Source organism: Melitaea cinxia, chromosome 10 (genome assembly GCF_905220565.1).
Source record: "Melitaea cinxia chromosome 10, ilMelCinx1.1, whole genome shotgun sequence".
Classification (NCBI taxonomy): domain Eukaryota; kingdom Metazoa; phylum Arthropoda; class Insecta; order Lepidoptera; family Nymphalidae; genus Melitaea; species Melitaea cinxia.
Window position 1 is genome coordinate 12217968 of NC_059403.1, and position 19664 is coordinate 12237631.

At 32.1% G+C, this 19664-nt stretch overlaps 1 protein-coding gene across 1 annotated transcript in view; it reads right to left on the minus strand.

The window, feature by feature from the left end:
• The window catches only part of LOC123657398 (UNC93-like protein MFSD11), a 30379-nt gene extending 11130 nt beyond the window's left edge, over positions 1-19249 (minus strand). The window contains exons 1-3 of the mRNA XM_045592947.1: positions 19154-19249; positions 8512-8681; positions 1717-1893 (exon numbers count right to left, since the gene is read on the minus strand). Coding sequence (XP_045448903.1) covers positions 1717-1893; positions 8512-8681; positions 19154-19240 — 434 coding nt within the window. The 5' untranslated portion in view covers positions 19241-19249. The remainder of the gene's footprint in view (positions 1-1716; positions 1894-8511; positions 8682-19153) is intronic.
• Positions 19250-19664: the final 415 nt, after the last annotated feature.

A 19664-nucleotide genomic window follows, 5' to 3' on the forward strand; every position in this document is an offset into this window, starting at 1 on the left:
GCGAGTCGCTAGTATAAAATAAAATAATATATAGATATGTCGACATCTTGTCGCTGTCATTAGTAAGCTATGTGTGTGTAAATTAAAATAAACTAACAAAAGTAATAGGTAAATAGAGAATAAATGAGATGCTACGGCGTGCGTGAAACCTACTATTTGTTAGGGATTTCTTTGTATTTGATATACATTATACATGTACAAATATGTCGTGTATATGTTATACAAACAAACTATACGAGCGGAATTGTTTTTGACATTCTTGTAAATACTTTAAGTTGTATTCCTGTGACTCAGGTAAAACATACGTACATACATATAATCACGCCTCTTTCCCGTACGGGTAGGTAGAGACCACTTCTTTCCACTTGCTACGATACTTACATACTTCTTTCGCTTCGTACACTTTCATTATTCCCTTTATGCATGACATGCTCTTCAGTTTAGGGTACTCTTGACCTGGCCTTTTTTCAAGACGTCCCTTATTTCGTCTCGGAACGTCCGCATAGGTCTACCCCTTCCAACCCTTCCATTCACACTCGCCTTATACACTTTTTTCGTCAATCGTTCTTCACTCTCGACATGACCAAACCATCATGAGCATACCTTTCTCAATTTTTGTCACTAGATCTTCTTTCAGACCACAACGTTTCCTTATCTCACTATTCTTATCCTGTCACTCAGTTTAACTCCTATCATACTTCTTAACGCTCTCATCTCAACTGCATTTATTCTACTTTCATGTTTCTTCTGCCATATCCAACTTTCACTTCCGTACATGAGTGTTGGAACCAACGTCCCCCATTGCACAGCCAAACGAGCCTTGTTAGACACCTTCCGATTGCTGATAAAGGAGTGCAAAGCTCCATTCACCCTGTTTCCTGCATTCACTCTTCTTTCAATATCACTCTCACACTTTCCATCTCTTGTAAACTTTGAACCCAGATACACAAACTCATTCACCTGTTCAATTTATTCATCTCTAATCACGATATTGCAGTCTGTCACTGCCTCATCTCTTTCAAACACCATCACTTTCGTCTTCTTTAAATTCATCTTCATTCCCTTTCTTACAAAAGTTCCACTCATATCAGTTACCATCTCCTGCAACTCTTCGGGCGAAGACGCAAGTAATTCTTGATCATCAGCATGGAGAAGACATTTGACGAGTAACTCATTTATTCTCAACTCATTTCATTTTCTTTTAAATCTGTCAAACAATTGTATATGATAGATTGTATATAATAGATTAAACAGCCACGGTGACGCTACACATCCCTGTCCGCCTTCCACCTTTTTCGATTTTAACCATTCAGTGCCCCAATTATCCTCACACAAGCACTAGAATGCCTGTAAAGAGATTGCAATGCTCGTATAAGAACACTGCTCAAACCATTCACGGACAATGCTGACCACAATTCATTCCTAATCACTCTATCATAGGTAAAAAACGTCTATTATCCTCAAATGAAACACGTTTTCTAGAATATCATTTTAGAACATGATTTGTGTAAATACCAAGACTATTTTAATAATATTGTGTACAATTAAGAATAGATTAATCAACATATCTACATCATATCAACATATTAAAAGTTCTTACGCGGTCTATTTCGACATTGGTTATAGAGGTACAAAAAATATCAACTATATGTCAAAATTTTCAATACAGAATGAAAGTGTCAAAGCATAGGATAAAGCCTTATAAGAACAGCTTACCTGCATTGCAGCATCGCCCAGAATATACCAGAGTTTCTGGATATGGTATCAGCATCACTGTTCAACGTCAGGTAGTTCCCTTGTCCCGTCCATATAGCGGCCGCTCCTGCGCCTATCAATATACTCGCCGCGTATAGGAGCCACGTGCGAGGAAAGAGAAACGATACTATGAAGAATCTGGAAAGAAAACCTTTATTTATATGTCACAATTTTACATTAAAAAATAAACAGAAAAGAGTAGATATCGAGTAAATACGTTAAATATTTAGATTTACCAGTTTACCTACATAGATATATTCAAAATCTTATGAACTAAAAATCAAGTATATTTTTGCATTTCCTTACTACTAATTTGACTGAAGGTAAAATTTTATTAAACTTTGAACCAAAAGTATCAATAATCTTGAATCTATGTTTATAAACGACCAGTGAGAAATTTTATGTTATATTATTGAGTTAAATTTTTTAATTAATTTAATTCAATAAAATATTTTTTATATAATTTATTTTTAATACTTTGACGATTTGATATGTTAACTTCCGTAAAATTAGTAATCAGCTCTAAATATTTCGTGGAAAAGATTCGTTTAAAGTACGCCTTTAACAATTATTTACAAATACAATTAAAGAAAGATAAAGAGCTATTTCCTTCTATTGTAATTAAACAACAAGTGATAGATAGCTGCCGTTGCTTCACCGTGATCGCTATGCAAGGTCAAACATAATTTTCTCCATAACTTCCTTACAAGTCTACATTGAAAGTTTAATTGTATGATAATTTACTTATTGATTTGTAAATCGGGAAATGAAAATTCTCCTCACAAATATAAACAATAAATTACAAAATTCCATCAACACAAAAATAAAATGTTCAAAATAAGTTACAACTACAATTACCTAATTCGTTCCATTTCTTGCTACATGTAACTGAAAATCCATTAGTTTCAAAATATATGAAATATCTCTGATAAGGAATAGACAGAGTTACACAATACTCATTTCCTTTCATAACTGCGCTGTGTATGATAACGATGTGATCGAAATAAAACGGTTTATTAAAACTACATAATTATCAGTCATTCAGTAGAACAACGAATTAAGTTTAATATTTATTATTCCCTAGACAAACTTCAAGATTTTTTTATTACTTTTTTTAACCAAGGATTTTTCCAAAACAACGAATTAAACATAAAAACTATCAAGGACACAACTGAAATATAAATAGTCGCCTCTAAGTTCACCTTAACCTTGTCGATTACAAATATCCCTTTTTGGGCAATCGTTCTAAAATAAATCATGGTTGTTACCATAGACGTATATAACGAATAAAAGAGACCAAAATTTTAACGAATTCACAAAATTGTATATGGAGAAACTACTTTAAACTGCAAAAATAAAAGAAAAAAAATCAAAAACATATCTAACACAATTATCAGAATATAAATGACTGACAAATATGAACAGTTTTTTTATTTATTTATATACAATAAAATTATTTATATCATAATTATATGTACACTTTTTTATCTCATCTTGTGATTAAAACTCTGAGCAATAGATCTATATTTTTTTATACTCTACTGTAACCGCTCATAATGCTTTTGCTGGGTAAATGCCTCTTCTTCTCTTACGAAGAAGTGTCAAAGCATAGTTTGGCTGGTTTCACTACAAATTAGAGGGTATTTTATTTTTGACTTCGTTTATTAATAAAAAATTAAGAACGAAAAAAAAAGTTTTGTAAACAAAGATATTTAAAACTGAAATACCTATACTTTTAATCATAGGAATATCACAACAAAATTTTTATGATAATTAACTCTTCTTATCTTGCAATAAACTGGTGATGACTACCAAATAAAAACAAAATCCCAATATTTTTTTTTGACGGTTAGAACGAATTTCTACGATCAACGGAATTCTAATGATAGTGCTTAAACGAATATTGCCGTGAAATAATAATGAATTAAAAATAATTTAAGAAAATTGTACACTTAAGTAAATTTTAATTGTAGCAGATAAAAAATTTAAACTACTTTTCGCGTTAGAAAGCCTTTAATTTAGTTTATTGGTGGTGTTATTAAACATCGCGCCACATTGCAGACATTATAAGAACAAAAACGCAAATTAAAAAAAGAAAAGGAGTGTGAAACCGCGAGACTCTCCTTGTTATATGATAAGGAAACCGGATTTTTTTAATTTATTATTTATCTATAATAAATCAATTCTCAGAAATTCGGTTTCAATTTCAATCATTACATAAATATGTTATTAAAAACTAAAATATTTGTATATCTATCCAGTTACTCAAGTACGCCAGAAAGGCTATACGGATCTAGATGAAATTAAGTAAGTACCTACATATATAGATAACTAGAAATCTACGAGGACAAAGTCTGGAAACGTAGCTTAGTATTCTATATGTATAACTATAACTCATAGGGAAACCAAGAAAACTCAATATAAAATCATTGAACTATTATTACTAAAGTAATAATACCTAACTCAATGTATAAAATACTTATACACTGCAACTATAAGTACAATATATATAATATTCCCTTACAACCTGTATGTTACGTATGCCCTCGTTGTTATTAAAACGTTTCCTGCTCTTAGCGAAATAGCGATCGATGTTCAAACCTGTTGCTTCTTTCTTTGTTTATCGCGCAAAAACCCTCTAGAGATTTTATCATATTAAAGGCTAATTAACTTTTATCAAAGTATTGTGGATAGTATTAAACTTATAAACAATAAATAATATAAAAATAAAATAATAGTCAAGCTCTAATAGATACAAATAATAATATAGATTTGACGAGATTCTCACCATCGATCAGACTACAAAATACTTAAGTTTGAATAAATATAATAATAACAGCAATAAGATATAAAATGACATTCAGACGATTCCGTGTGTAAGAACTAGTTACACTATACTCGTATATACCTATTTAATAGGTCGTGCTTAGTGCCTTTTTGTTTTTGTTTAAAAATAGTTACCCAAATAACTTGACAACCGAGGTCTCAAGACGTTGATCATACGTAGGCAGTAAATAAAGGCTATAATGTGTGACGTACAATAAAATGGGTGTGTCAAAACTCGCTGGCCTTGGCTTGGATCGTATGCGGTGAAGGTAGGTACTAAATAGATCGAAATATTTACTCGCCAATGAATTCTATGCATCGCTTTGTAATTGTAATTCATTGCCGTTATTATTAGACATTCTTTTTAATTACAAGAGTAAGGTCAAAAATTTTTTTATTCCCATTTAACTTACAAAATATTATAATCCTTTATCAAAGAGTTTTTATTCAACGCTTAAGTAATAGTTTTATTTAAAAACAAAATAAATGGTTTGTATGAACTCCTTATCATGTAATCTATATAAGAAATTAAATCAATATTTCTTTAACAATGTGTCAACTCGTATAAATATAACGTTATCTAATAAAAAATTATCAGACATCTAAAACGCTTTCAAATGAGAGAAATGTGACAGCACATACTCAGTAACTGTTCATTAAAATTATTAAACGCAAAGAATTACAGTATAGTGTGATAAGACTAGTAATGCAATAAAAATTAGCTTAGTATTTTTTCTGCCTAATAATCCAGAAACAGTTAACAGAACAACAACTGAAGGACTGATAGGTACATGAAAAAGCTTTGGCGTATTCGTTTTAAAAACTACATTCAATATGTTTAAAATGCATGCAGCGACGTCGAAGTAACGGATCCCGTATCGCTCGTGTTCTGAGTGCTAACTTACACTCCTTTTTTACTGTGACAGGGGTTTAAACTTAATAAATATGTTTGCTCCCAAACGAAAAAAAACCGACTTCAATTACATAAACCAGTAATACAACGTCGGTAAACGAAAAAATAGTCAAGTAAATAGGCATTATTAGACTCAAAATCTTGTAATCTCAATCTAGTTTAAACGGAACCAAGTGACACCAAGTTTCAATTTAAAAAAAAAAAGAATCATTGGAATCGGTCCACGAAAAAATAGTAAATACGCGTTATTAGATATAACTCAAAAAGCACTCATCAAATCTCGATCAAAATTAAATGGGACCACATGACAAGTACTAGCTTTCGATTAAATAAACAATCGTCAAAATCGGTCACCTAGTAAAAAATTACGAGGTAGCACACATATAAAAAGTACAGTCGAATTGAGAACCTCCTCCTTTTGTTTTGAAGTTGTTTGAAAAGAAGCGAGAAATATTTGCTGTTCATGGTCCGTTAATTTAATTGTTATATAAAATACAAAAAATAATCTTATACCATAAATTCATACTGAATAATAATTAAAAATCTTCATTAGTATTTTGTACTTTTCTTTGACCATACGATAAGAAATTGTAATAATGTTTACGCAACATCGTCAGGAGAAATTACAGTTAGCTCCGCAGCACCATAACTAATCTCTAACATCATTCAAAATATTTATTTACCCAAATTTAGACCTTTTCCCTTTACAATAAAGATTATATTTACAAAAAAGTAATTTAAATTATAAATAGCACACTTATTAGTTGTTACATGATAAAAAAAACAAAAATAGGTACGTGTTATTGATTTATGTCATTGTAGATGCAATGACGATGATTTCGCAGTACAGTGGAAATGTGTTACCAATGTACTTGTACCAGTAAAGCTGACAGTGAAAGTTACTGGTTGGTATTATGTATAACACAACCTTTCGTTAATCAAGATTATGAGAATTACATTTGTGTATCAGTATAACTACATAGTACATACATCTGATTAAATAAAATAACTGTTTAAAAACGCTTGTGTCTGTACTATAACAAATGTTTCTTATTTTTAAGTCCAAACTGTATGAGTTTTGTTTGTAACCTTAATAGAATAATTGTTTGCAGGCAAACGAATAAAAACCGACTTCAATTATATCGACAAGTAATACAATGTAGGTAGACGAAAAAATAGTCAAGTAAATACGCATTATCAAAGATTACTCCAAAAGTTGTAATCAGATCTCGATTAAATTTAAATGTGACTACATGATAAACATCGGCTTTCGATTAAATTAAAAACCATCAAAATCGGTACACCCAGTAAAAAGTTATGCAGATTTTCGAGACTTTCCCTCGATTTCTCTGGGATCCCATCATCAGATCTTGGTTTCCTTGTCATGGTACCAAACTAGGGATATCTCTTTTCCAAAAAAAAAAAAAATTATCAAAATCGGTTCATAAACGACAGAGTTATCCCCGAACATACATAAAAAAAATATTTTTTTTTAAGAATTAGATTTTTTAGTAATGTAGAGCTATCTCCTTAACAAAACTATCGAATTGAAAGGTAATATATAACGGTAATATATGTAACAATATTATACCTCAATATAGAAGTGAAGTAACGATTAATTGCATGTGGTCGGTAAATTACGATAAAGGAAAACTTCGCGTTTTAAATCCAAGACCGTAATAGATAAACCCACGGCGCAATAGAACGTTACACAACGTTCGTAGCTTTTATTAGAGCGTACTCGGCTACTTGCAATATTATCGTTATACAGTTCAATACGCGACCAAATGCATATAACACAATAATGACAATCTCTAAGTTAAAATATTAAGGTCAAATTGAGTTTAATAGTTTTGAAAGTTCACACTAAATACAAAGTAGTTAAATTGTGATAAAATATTAACATTTTATTGATTGCTGATTAGGCTATCTGATGTATAACCGTATCTGTCTAATACCTACATACAAGTTATTCTTAAATTTTTCATCTTAATCATTAAACTATATCCGCCAAATACCTATATCACAACCATTTAGTTAAGAAGTTGAAGTTCGTTTAGTTGAATTGAAACGGGGATTAATGGCCTGTTTTTCCGTTTTCTGATATTTTCTATCAGTAATTTATGTGTAAGATAAAATTTATTAAGAACCCGTGAAAGAGATCCTTAGTAAAAGATTAATTTACTTCATGCTACAAGCATTCTTATCGGCATAAACAATTGCCTTTGTTTACTTAGATATTAAAATTTACTGACATTGGAGACTGGCATGCATACCAATGTGGTTTTGGTCAATGTTCTGTGAGTTCTATGAGTCTAAGACTAGATTGTGAAGGTCGACTTGATGATTGTCACAACATATCCAGCGAAAATGTCAATCCAGTTCAAAAACTTTGTCCTACTCAAACCAGTGGATGTTAATAAGTATCCTATCTTGTAAACATGTGCCATATATAATAAAAAGTTAAAAACAAAGTAATTTCGTTTTATTGCTATAGTATCATTAATATTACAATAACAGCACCTTTCTGACATACCCATTATCTATCTGATCTGCATCTCTACATTTTTCCGCAAATTTTCTGATATATCCGCATCCACCATAAACTTGGAAAGTAAAATTCTAATAATTGTAATCTAAATACGCACCAATTTTTAAAGCTATTTCTGAGAAACAAACTACTTCTCAAAAGAATTGCGCAGTTAAATCCCGTTAGTATTTTAAACAAATTTACTGAAACTGACAATAAATACGCGAAGCGGGCAAGCGACACCATGTTCCCAGTTCCATGTTCCAACGAAAAAATGTTCGATAGTGGTGCGGAAGTCGTAGTCTGAACATCACGTTAATGTTATATAAAAATTAAAATTAATACATTATTGTTGAAAAAAGTTTAAGTTAAAAAATTGACATATGCAACATGCATTTACGTTTGAAAAACCTGCTGTACCATGTATCACACGTATTCAATAGAACTCCCTAGATCTCATCAAATTAATAAAAATCACAGTACGTACAAATATGTTAATGCACCGACGATCATTGCGCCCCTCGGTCCCGTGATGCTAATGACGGAGGGAGCCATCCAGTTGCAAACAGCAAGAGTTGCATAGATGATGGCCAGCGAAGTATATCCATCGCCAGTGAAGCTTGCGTCATCCTGTGAGATACTGTCCAATATGGTTTTCTGAGAACAAAATAATGTACTATTGTATAAGTGTAACTTAAATCTTCCTTTTCAACTATCACTTCTTTTAACGGTAGAAATTAAATAGTATATTTAACTCTTTTTTTTTTAAAGATTACAAAATTCCGCTCTTGAGATGATAAAATTTGAGGTGAGAGTTTCATGAGAGTTCGGCCATTTTAAAAGTTTATAGTGAACTTTTGATTAGAAGGTAATGAACGTTTCTCATGATCCTTGATATTGTAAAAAACCGCAAGAGGATAAATTGGAAAGTTCTATTATTACTATTTGCAAAGATATATACACAGTGACAGTCATCAAGCTAAATGCGTCTAAAACCACACGAATAGTACTGGTACAAAAGTACGTATATAAATAAGAAACTATTGATCCTGTTAATAAGTCTTTATAAATGAGCATTTATCTGAAATATCTTGCAAATAGAAAATTATGCATTAGGTAACACCTGCATTACTAGCTTCAAATCCAGAACAAGGTGCGCAAGAAAGCAAGGACATAATTTACACTTTAATAACTATACAAAATTAAAATACACAATCGATAAAGTTGCGAAATATTCACACGTCAAATGTGGCATCCGAATCAAAACAAACAATAATGCAACATCTTAAGGATACCCATTTCGGAATTTCGAAAACAACGAAAAAGGATTAAATAAGCATTTATATGAGAAGTTATTGCTTGAATACAATGTAAGAGTATAAAACCCATCTTTATTTTAATACATAAAAATGTTATGGCCTTCGCATTTATTTGACATTGACGACTTAATACCCACAGTTTCGATTTCGAATTTAGCTGAATTTTGTGTCGGCTACCGGGAGAATTTTTCCAAAGTGAGACGAGGACGACATCCGATGTTACTGACTTTACAGCCCGCATACGAACTTTTGCTGAGAAATAACAGCCCTATTTCGCGCCATAGCTAAAACAAATTTTTTATTTTTAATGACCTCAAGGAAAGATATGCTAAGAGGCTCATTGAGTCCTGCATATACAGGTCCCTTTAAGGTGTTAGAACGTGGAGACAAAGTTTTTAAAATTTTAGTAAAGGGCAAAACAGTTTCTGTGTCCATAGACCGCCTTAAGCCTGCATACATGTTTACTAAACTTTCCCCTGATAGCAGTAACAATAGTAGTAACAACAGTAGTTATCCATCAAGCGAAAGAACCACCCGTTCAGGCAGACGCGTCAGATTTCCAGATTTTTACCACCCGTAGTGACGGTCTCTGGAGGGGAGTGATGTGGGCACATATTTAATTATTTATTATTTATTTTAGACTTTATTGTACACCACAAATATATTACAAACAAAGCATAAAGATAGTTACAGACATCTATCTTATCTTTATTTTTACTTATATATATTCTGTGTAATCTGTGTCTTATAATGATGTGATAATTTTATTTTTTCGTAAAAAGAAATTTCAAGACGTAACCATAGTAACAAGATGTTAATGCCATTTTTAACTACCAGGAAAGCTTAAGACCTTTTAGGAAAGATAATTGTATTGTTTCGTTTTCGCTTTTAATTTATTATAGACTGTACACACTGGCTCTCTCTCCTTCCATCTTTGTTGTTTATATCTTGTGATGGAGTTAATATATGAGATACCAAATGAGTTGAACATTTTATTTATCCCACAAGCGATATATTCCTACAATATATTTGAATTTAAAAAATGCATGAATTTATTACAGAAGACATAGCGGATAGATAGATAGAGCGGAAATTTATACTACATAAAAATATTTTCGTCTTACTAATATTATAAATGCGAAAGTTTGTGAGAATGGATGTTTATATGTATGTATAATTATATGTATGTATGTATGCTTGAAGACAAAAGTCTACGAACAATGCGTCCTGCCTGTGTCGAGGCGTGGACACCGACGAAAGGACTGGTCCACAAATTTAAAGTCGCTTAATGTGCAATGGAACGGGCTATGCTTGGAGTTTCTCTCACACATAGGATTAGAAATGAGACTATCTGCGAGAGAACGAAAGTAACCGACATAGCCCACAGAATTAGCAAGTTGAAGTGACAGTGGACTGGTCACTTGTGTCGCAAGACCGATGGCTGGTGGAGCAGACGTGTCCTAGAATGGAGACCGCGTCTTTGGAAACGCAGTGTGGGACGTCCTCCGGCCCGTTGGACCGACGATCTACGTAAGATTGCCGGTATAGGCTGAATGAGGATTGCAGAAAATTGGGATGTCTGGCGCGAACATAGGAAGGCCTATGTCCAGCAGTGGACTGCGATAGGCTGAAGTGATGATGATTATAATTATATGTGTGTATGTCTATTGGACCGATTTTAATAACACTTGGTACATAGATAGCTTGGTATAGAAATAGACAATAACACATAGGCTACTTTTTATACTGACATTCCTACGGAATCGGAAATACGCGGGTGACACCGCGTGGCGCAGCTAGTTATTAATAATCCTGTTAAAATTTATATTTTTTTCAATTTTTCAGCCTACCTTTCAATAATCTATAACATATACTTTAAACGTAGTTTTTCAAAGAAACAAAATAACTGTGTAGCGTAACCAAAGTGGAGGTTCCGAAATCCAATCAGAGTTATTACTTCTCTTTTTTTTATAACAAACTTATCAAAAATTATTTTTGTGTACTGGATAGAGGGAAACCCTGAGAAATATACGAATAGAGAGGCAAGCAAGAATAAGATTCAATGTTTTTTGTATTGGTATTAGTAAGGAGTGTATAGGATGTCCAGCTAAAAACTGTATTTTATTTTTTTATTTTTTTCTTATTTACTTTAAATAATATGTATACCATTCATCATAAAAATTATATTTAAAACGTTTTACTCAAGTACCGACTTGTATTTTTTGTTCAAGAATATATATATAACTTACGTAAATATATACAAATGAAAATTATCAGTTGTTTAAGTAGTTTTATTTACAAATTAAATATTTATCATGATATGAACGAAATTTAATTATTTTAGTTTATAAAAAGTGATTTCTTCGTTATGCGTCTGATACTGGCCTATAACCAAACCACCTGCGATTTCCGAAACAGGAGTAAGAATTCTTTACTCCGTTAGCCTTTGCCGTTAGCTTTGATTTTAGCTTAAATCTTCAAAAAAAGTTTTTCGTCAATAAACTTTAGGAATGAATTCGAAGTAAAACATGAAACAATGAAGCTTGTGGCTTGTGGCGAAATCTAAGGGAGGGTTACGTCCAGCAGTGAACTGTGATAGGCTGATGATGATGATGATAAAGAACATAAAACATTATGATCAGAAAATATAGAAATTATTATAGAATATTTTATTTGTAATTTACTCATTCAAATATAAACACGAAAAACGAGTTAATTGCGGAAACTATACATACATAATAAATAGTCGATTCAAAGACGTTAGACCAGTTTTATTTATATCAAAAAGTCATTGCCACCAGAGAAATAATATTAGCGAATATTCCTATTATAATTTGACTGATAATAATGTCAACATCATTGACATGTTATTGGAAATATACTCTTGAAATTTCGTATCACACCAGTAAATCGATGTGACCTAAATAGAGCGATCCTTGAGTTTATCGACTAACGGAGATAACATCAACAGACTGTCATGGATAATAATTTTAAATTAATTACGATATATATCTTATTAGCTTCATATACCCTACACTAGACTAAACACACTACTATTAACCTAGTCTAGAAAAAAAAAACCACATTTAATAGTAGCCCGATTGTATGTCACTCGATGTACTCAATACTCAATGAATTGTACAACCTGTACAACCTGTACAAATTGTACTATCAACTAAACACACTTGCCATCTTTCACCAAAATACCATTTACGTATTTAATACATGGATGTCGAAATAAATATCATTCGGTTAGTACTTACACAAAACAATTTGACATTAAGGTAACGCCATAAAAAAACTGTTACGTAATCACCAACGCGAATTTCGGACAATGATCTCAAATTCTCAATTCACTTTACATAATTGAGGTATCTCTATATGGTCATGTCAATAACTTGTTAGGACAGCCGGGGAAGAAATTATTATTACGCGTGATAATAAATTACGCTTTCCGACCTACATATAAGAAACAAATACAATCATGACACCGTATCGTAAACAGGATATCTTTATTTTCTTACAAGGCAATGCTAATAAAATCGAATGAAAATACTATGTTATAAATATAAGTTATGATTATAACTTTCGGTACCTTTATATACTCGTAAAATACTTGCGGACTTTAGCTACGCGTTTGCAGCACTGGCTGGCTGCACTGGCAGTCGCAAGTCCGACAAATACTTGTATAGGCCATAGAAGTAGGTATTTACCGTAGTCTAGGCGTTTGTGCTTGTGTTGTGTGTATTGTGTATTATATGTATATCCAGCCCTCCGAAACAATAGTACACTCTAGTTGAGGGCCGTTGAGTGTGAGGCTTTTGTTTACTTCTGACATTACTTATTCTAAAAAGTAAAAATTTTGTATAAACTTAACATATACCTAAATTGTACAAGTGAAAAATTATATTAATCTTGTGATGAGATTACCACAAAGGGACAAATATTTGTAAAGGGAAGTTTATAGTGGTCCAGACGGTGTTTGTATGTTGTGTTCATTTCCGGACCTCTATTCAAATCCGGTGCCGTTTAGTGTCAGGCGTTTATTTATACTTTTGTAATAATTATTATTCAATTTTTCAAAAGATTTTATACAAACGGAGATATTGACTTAAAATAATTACATAGATAAATTTGTTACGCAATCGGGGTTACCGAACGATATCAATTCCTTGGACAGTCTACACTACGCGTATCTTCGAGGGCTATACTCATAAATTAGCATTTTTGCAACTGGCTAGTAGGTAACATCAATATACTCCATGTGTTATGTTCAATTATGTAAAATACTTTTCTTTTTTTTCATCTTGAATTCGATTTTAAAGAGGTTATAGTGTACCTAAAATTTGTTTTATTTTTTGGTAAAAAGATCAGTGTTGTACGGACTTCGAAGGGTTGAGTATCTTACTCATATCGAACTAAATTTGTATATTCTTAATGTTTTTTTTTTATTATAGGGACTACGCAACTCCATAGGAACATCACATATTTACATACAAGAAATTAATGAGGTCATCCTCGCATACCAATGTTTACAATCTTGTACAATATTTTAGCCAGTTCTGAGAAAGGATACGCCAGAATTGAATTAAGACCTCCAAGTTCTTTAAAATTTTGAGTTATTTGCTGCATATCATTTCTGATATCTTCTTCATTAGGACACATATCCACCATAATGCGAACTGCATCTTCAATGATGTCGCATTCGGTACACAACGGAGATGGTACCTTTTTCATCAGGTAAGCAAACTTATTAAGTGTAATGTGACCGGACCGAAGTCTAAATGCTGTGGTTAACGTATTGCTACTCAGCTTACACTGATCAAACCATGATATCCTCCAAGAATCATTCTGCATGGTGCAGTTAATCATATATTTTCGTCATCCGTTAATTACGTAATAAAATATTTTTAGCCTTACTTTTAAGAATTCACTACCGATAAACTGTAAACTAATATGTAGATTGGTATCAAAGCAGCTTATTATATATTTTAAGCCGGCTAAAAAAAGTATGGGGTACTCAATTCGACGGTACTTTAAATGTATTAATGTATTGTATTATGTATTGTTTTAAATGTATTGTATTATGCTCGTAACGTTTTGTGGGTATAACGATTTTGATATTTCTTTTTACATTCGAAAGCTGGTGCTTGTTATTTGTCTGACATTAAAAATTTGAACAATACCTGAGAAGTAGTTTTTGAGTTATTCCTGGTTTGTTTGATTTAACACGCTTATCTCGGGAACTACTAGTTCGATTTGAAAAATTATTTTAGTTTTAAATGGCCCATTTATCAACGAAGGCAATAGGTTATACACAGTTACACCACGACGAATAGGAGCGGAGTATCAACAGAAAACATTGCAAAAGCTAGGCCAGCTGATAACATTAAAACCCACAAAGTTTCACTTGCTTTGGTGCGGGCAAAGCCGCGGCTGGAAACTAGCATTAAATACAAGAATGTTGAGAAAAACAATAAAGAACTGTATGATAAGCTACCAACGTCAGGTTTCTTTAAAGTCTCCCTTCTCTTTTTATCATTTTGTCACACCAAGCGACGCAACTCCTAGCGTTCGCATGAACGTAGTTTATGAACGCCTGCTCATATATTACATTACTAGCTTGCCTCGCAATTTTAACCGGGTTAATTTGAATGAAAAAGTACTAAAATATTACATAGCCTATAGTCTTATTCGGTAAATGGACTATCCAACACAAAATGAATTTTTGATTTCGAACTAGTAGAGTTCAAAATAACAAACTTAAAGCAGAAATACTATACCAGAGAAACCTCAAGGACCAAAACACTGATAGATCATATCTTACCTAATTCAAGAGATACTGACTATCACATACCTAGCTACTGTTGACTCCGCTCTCTCCGACCATAAACAACAAACAGCACGAATCCCTTCCATTAAAGATAAGACACTATCAGGCTAGGAACTATTCAAAATTGAAAAACTACATTAAAGAAAGGCCTTTTCTTTCAACAGACAATAGCTATAATGATCTGGAGAAATATATACACCTAATCATATAAAATTGTAAAATAACTAAAATAAATGTGGCAAATCCACCACAAAAAGATTGGATTAACAGAGATATTATCGATATAGAGAGATATTATTTATAGAGGATTTAGCTTATAGAAATAGACAATGGCTGAATTAAAACTAGACCCGAATAATGAGTGTCCAGAGTGAGTTCAGAACTAATAGGAGCATGGTGAGATGGAAAACTAAAAAAAACTGAAATGAATTATATCTGAAACAATTCATGGCAGCGAAGAACAACTTGAAGAAAATATGGTCAATAGTAAATACCCTAATAAAAAATGTTGTAAAGTTTAGCTGTGTTCCTCCAAAACTAAAACGCTCAACCGGGTTTATTACTGCACGTTTGAAAGTTTTAATAACTTTTTTTCAACCATAGGTTTAGAGGTAGTTAAGGATATTTATTTTCAATTTCATGTTTGTAAATATATAAAGTTAATTTATTATTATTGTTCCGTACCCAAAGAGTAAAAACGGGACCCTATTAATAAGACTACGCTGTCTGGCCGTCCGTCCGTCCGTCTGTCTGTCACCAGGCTGTATCTCAAGAACAGCGATAGCTAGACAGTTGAAATTTTCACAAATTATGTATTTCTGTTGCTATTATAACAACAAATACTAAAAACAAAATAAAATAAATATCTAAGGGGAGCCCCCTAAACAACAAACGCGATTTTTTTGCCCTTTTTTGCTCGATATTTATTGATATAAGTAAGCACTTGAAACATTCACAAAATACTCAGTTGTATTTTTACTTTAATAATAAATAATAAAATATAAATAAAATAAATATTTAAGGGGGCTCACATACAAAAAAACGCCATTTTTTGCCTATTTTTGCTCGATATCAATAAATGGTAACAGGTAGGTAGGCTCTTGTAATATTCACAAAATATTTAATTGTATGTTTACATTAATAATCGCCTTTGGAATTCGTTGCCGCTATCTATAAGACGTGCTCAAACATTGGAATCATTCAAGAGGTTAACCAAGGCAATGTTCTTGTCATCATAATATTTTTTTATTTCATTTCTTCGTTATTCAATTTATTTTTTCTCTGTGTATGTATTTTTCTTTTGTTATCAAATTATTATGTGTTTATGTAGATATTTGTGTACGTGTATATGTATGTATTTATGTAGGTGTATTTGTATGTATATGTGTATGTGTGAATATATATAATATGTACTTATGTTTATGTCTGATAATAGTACATATTTTGCGCCCCTATCCCCACTAACAATCAATTCTAGTCCTCTGCCCAAAGGTTGCCTGGAAGAAATCGCTGCTTTAGCGATAAGGCTGCCTATTGCAAATAAGCAACTTTATTATTTTTGTTTATTGGCGCCGCGTTGGCGCAGCGGTCACAGCCATGGATTGTACTTGTTGCGCTGGCGGTTGCGGGTTTGATCCCCTCCTCGATATTTTTGTTTACTTAAATAAATTTATGTTACTTTTGTAATATAGTGTTTGTGTAGTGTTGCATATGTAATGTGTTTCTATTATGTTTTCTTTTTAACCGCCTTCCAAAAAAGGAGGAGGTTCTCAATTCGACTGTATTTTTTTTTTTTTAATGTATGTTACATCAGAACTTTTGCCCGTGTGGACCGATTTCGACAAATTTTCTTTTAATCGATAGGTGGTGTGTGCCAATTGGTCCCATTTAAATTTATTTGAGATCTAACAACTACTTTTCGAGTTATATCTAATAATGCGTTTTTACTTGACGCTTTTTTCGTCGACCTACGTTGTATTATCCCGCATAACTCTACTGGATGTACCGATTTTGATAACTCTTTTTTTGTTGGAAAGGGGTTATCCCTAGTTTAGTACCATGATAAGGAAACTAGGATCTGATGATGAGATCCCAGAGAAATCGGGAGAAATTCTTGAAAATCCGCAATAACTTTTTACTGGTTGTACCGACTTTGATAATTCTTTTTTTGTTGGAAAGAAGATATCCCTAGTTTAGTACCATGATAAGGAAACCAGGATCTGATGATGGGATCCCAGAGAAATCGAAGGAACTTCTTGGAAATCCGCAATAACTTTTTACTGGGTGTACCGATTTTAATACTTTTTAATTTAATCGAAGATGTTTGTCATGTGGTCACATATAAATTTTATTGAGATCTGATAACTACTTTTTGAGTAATCTTTGATAACGCGTAGTTACTTGACTATTTTTTCGTCGATCTACGTTGTATTACTCGTCGATGTAATTGAAGTCGGTTTTTTTTTTCGTTTGCGAGCAAACACAATTATTTGTTTATATTATGTAGTTTATATATTTTAGTTTTATTTACAAATTACCTTTTCAATATATATTTTCCATTTCTAAAAGTTGTCGGGAAGAGATCGCTACTAAGCGATAAGACCGCCTTTGTACATTACGTGTGTGTGCGAGTGGTGTGCAATAAAGCATATTCTATTCTATAACGTTTATTATCTATACATATAATAATATTTAATAATTATTATGGAAATATACTATAAGAAATTTATTATACATTATAAAGAAAGTGATTTAGCTGTTTATTATTATTAGCAGAGAGATGTTACAGACTCAACCCTATTAATTTAGTTTCCAATCACGCAGCTGCGAAGACACGTAAATGTTGTTGCGTTATGCCCTTTACGGAATGTTCACCTTTTGTAGTGTTCGGAATTATTTTACCTATTACTATTTATTACCTCTTACGAGATTTGTTTTTTAAATTATTCACAGATTCTATACCAAAATTGTTTCTGTGTACTGTGTGGCTACGGTACTGAAGAATATAGCCACCCCCTCTCTTCCCGTGGGTGTCGTAAGAGGCGACTAAGGGATAACGCAGTTCCGCTACGACCATGGAACTTAAAAAACCGACCGGTGGCGGGATAACCATCCAACTGCTGGTTTTGAAATACACAGGCCAAAGACGGGCAGCAGCGTCTTCGGTGCGACAAAGCCAGTACTGCGGTCACCAACCCGCCTGCCCAGCGTGGTGACTATGGGCAAAACACATGAGTTCACGTTATTTTTGGCGTTAACTTGTGGAGGCCTATGTCCAGCAGTGGACTGTATATATAGGCTGTAATGATGTAATGATGAATGATGATTTTTAAGACTAAATAATATTTTATTTTTTAATAGTTATTTTTGTACTTCTTACTTCCATAAAATATTTAAAACAAAATGTCATGCAGGAAATAGAGTAGTCAAAGGAAAAGTGTTCTTTATATGCACAGTTGTTTTATTTATAAGTAATTAAATTTTTACCTTCTTGTTTTAAACTATTTCAAACATTCACCACAGGACATTCATTCCTATATAGGAAAGTTTTTTTACAATATTTTTTTTTATATACTACTATACATTATAAGAATGTCATAAAAAAAATATTTTTTGACATTCTAATAATGTGTAATACCGATTCAATTTTTTTATTTGTAGACAATATAGCACATAAAACAATCAGTTTCAATAAACATTTCATAAACTTTAATCCTCATTAAACTTGATGTTGAAGGCTGAGTGTGAAAGTAGGTTTTCAGTAGTACTATGCAATTGTTTCTATATACTAATATCTGTATTATTGTGTTCAAGCACTTGTACTATAAGAATGCAATTTCACTTCTTGCAGTGATGCATGAAGGTAGTTCCAATATTTATCTTCAGTGTAAGATATTAAATAATGTAGCTACTGTTTACAACTATTTCGAGTCTTTTTATTAAAGTTTTCACTAAAATAATAGTCTCAATTCACTTACCTCTATGTTCCCCATAGTTTGGAAAGCGGTAAACACAAACATAAACCCAAAACCGAGCAAAATAACATTTAAAAATTTACGCTCCATGATTTTAATTTAAAATAAGAATGTAAAAAATAAAGCTAAATACTATATAAAAATAAAACGATACTAAATACACTATTAGTACAATTTTATTTTATACATTAAACGAATGCACTTTATCAGGTGAAGTTTGCTTTTGTAGTGTTAATAACAATTTCTAGGACCATTCTCCAAATACCCAAACTCCCTCCACTGTTTATAAATCGACGTGATATTATTTAATACTGATTCCACATAAGTGATTTTCGTTCTTATTGCTTGTAGATAATAACTATATTTCAAAGACAAACAATCTCTTTATCACGATCGAATGACGTAAGGTAAAATCAAGTTAAAAAATATGCCAATGTCAAAATGATTGGAAGTGCCAACTGTCATCCACTCAATTTTGTACTTATTTTGGCCGCGTTTCACTAAGCGTCCGCAA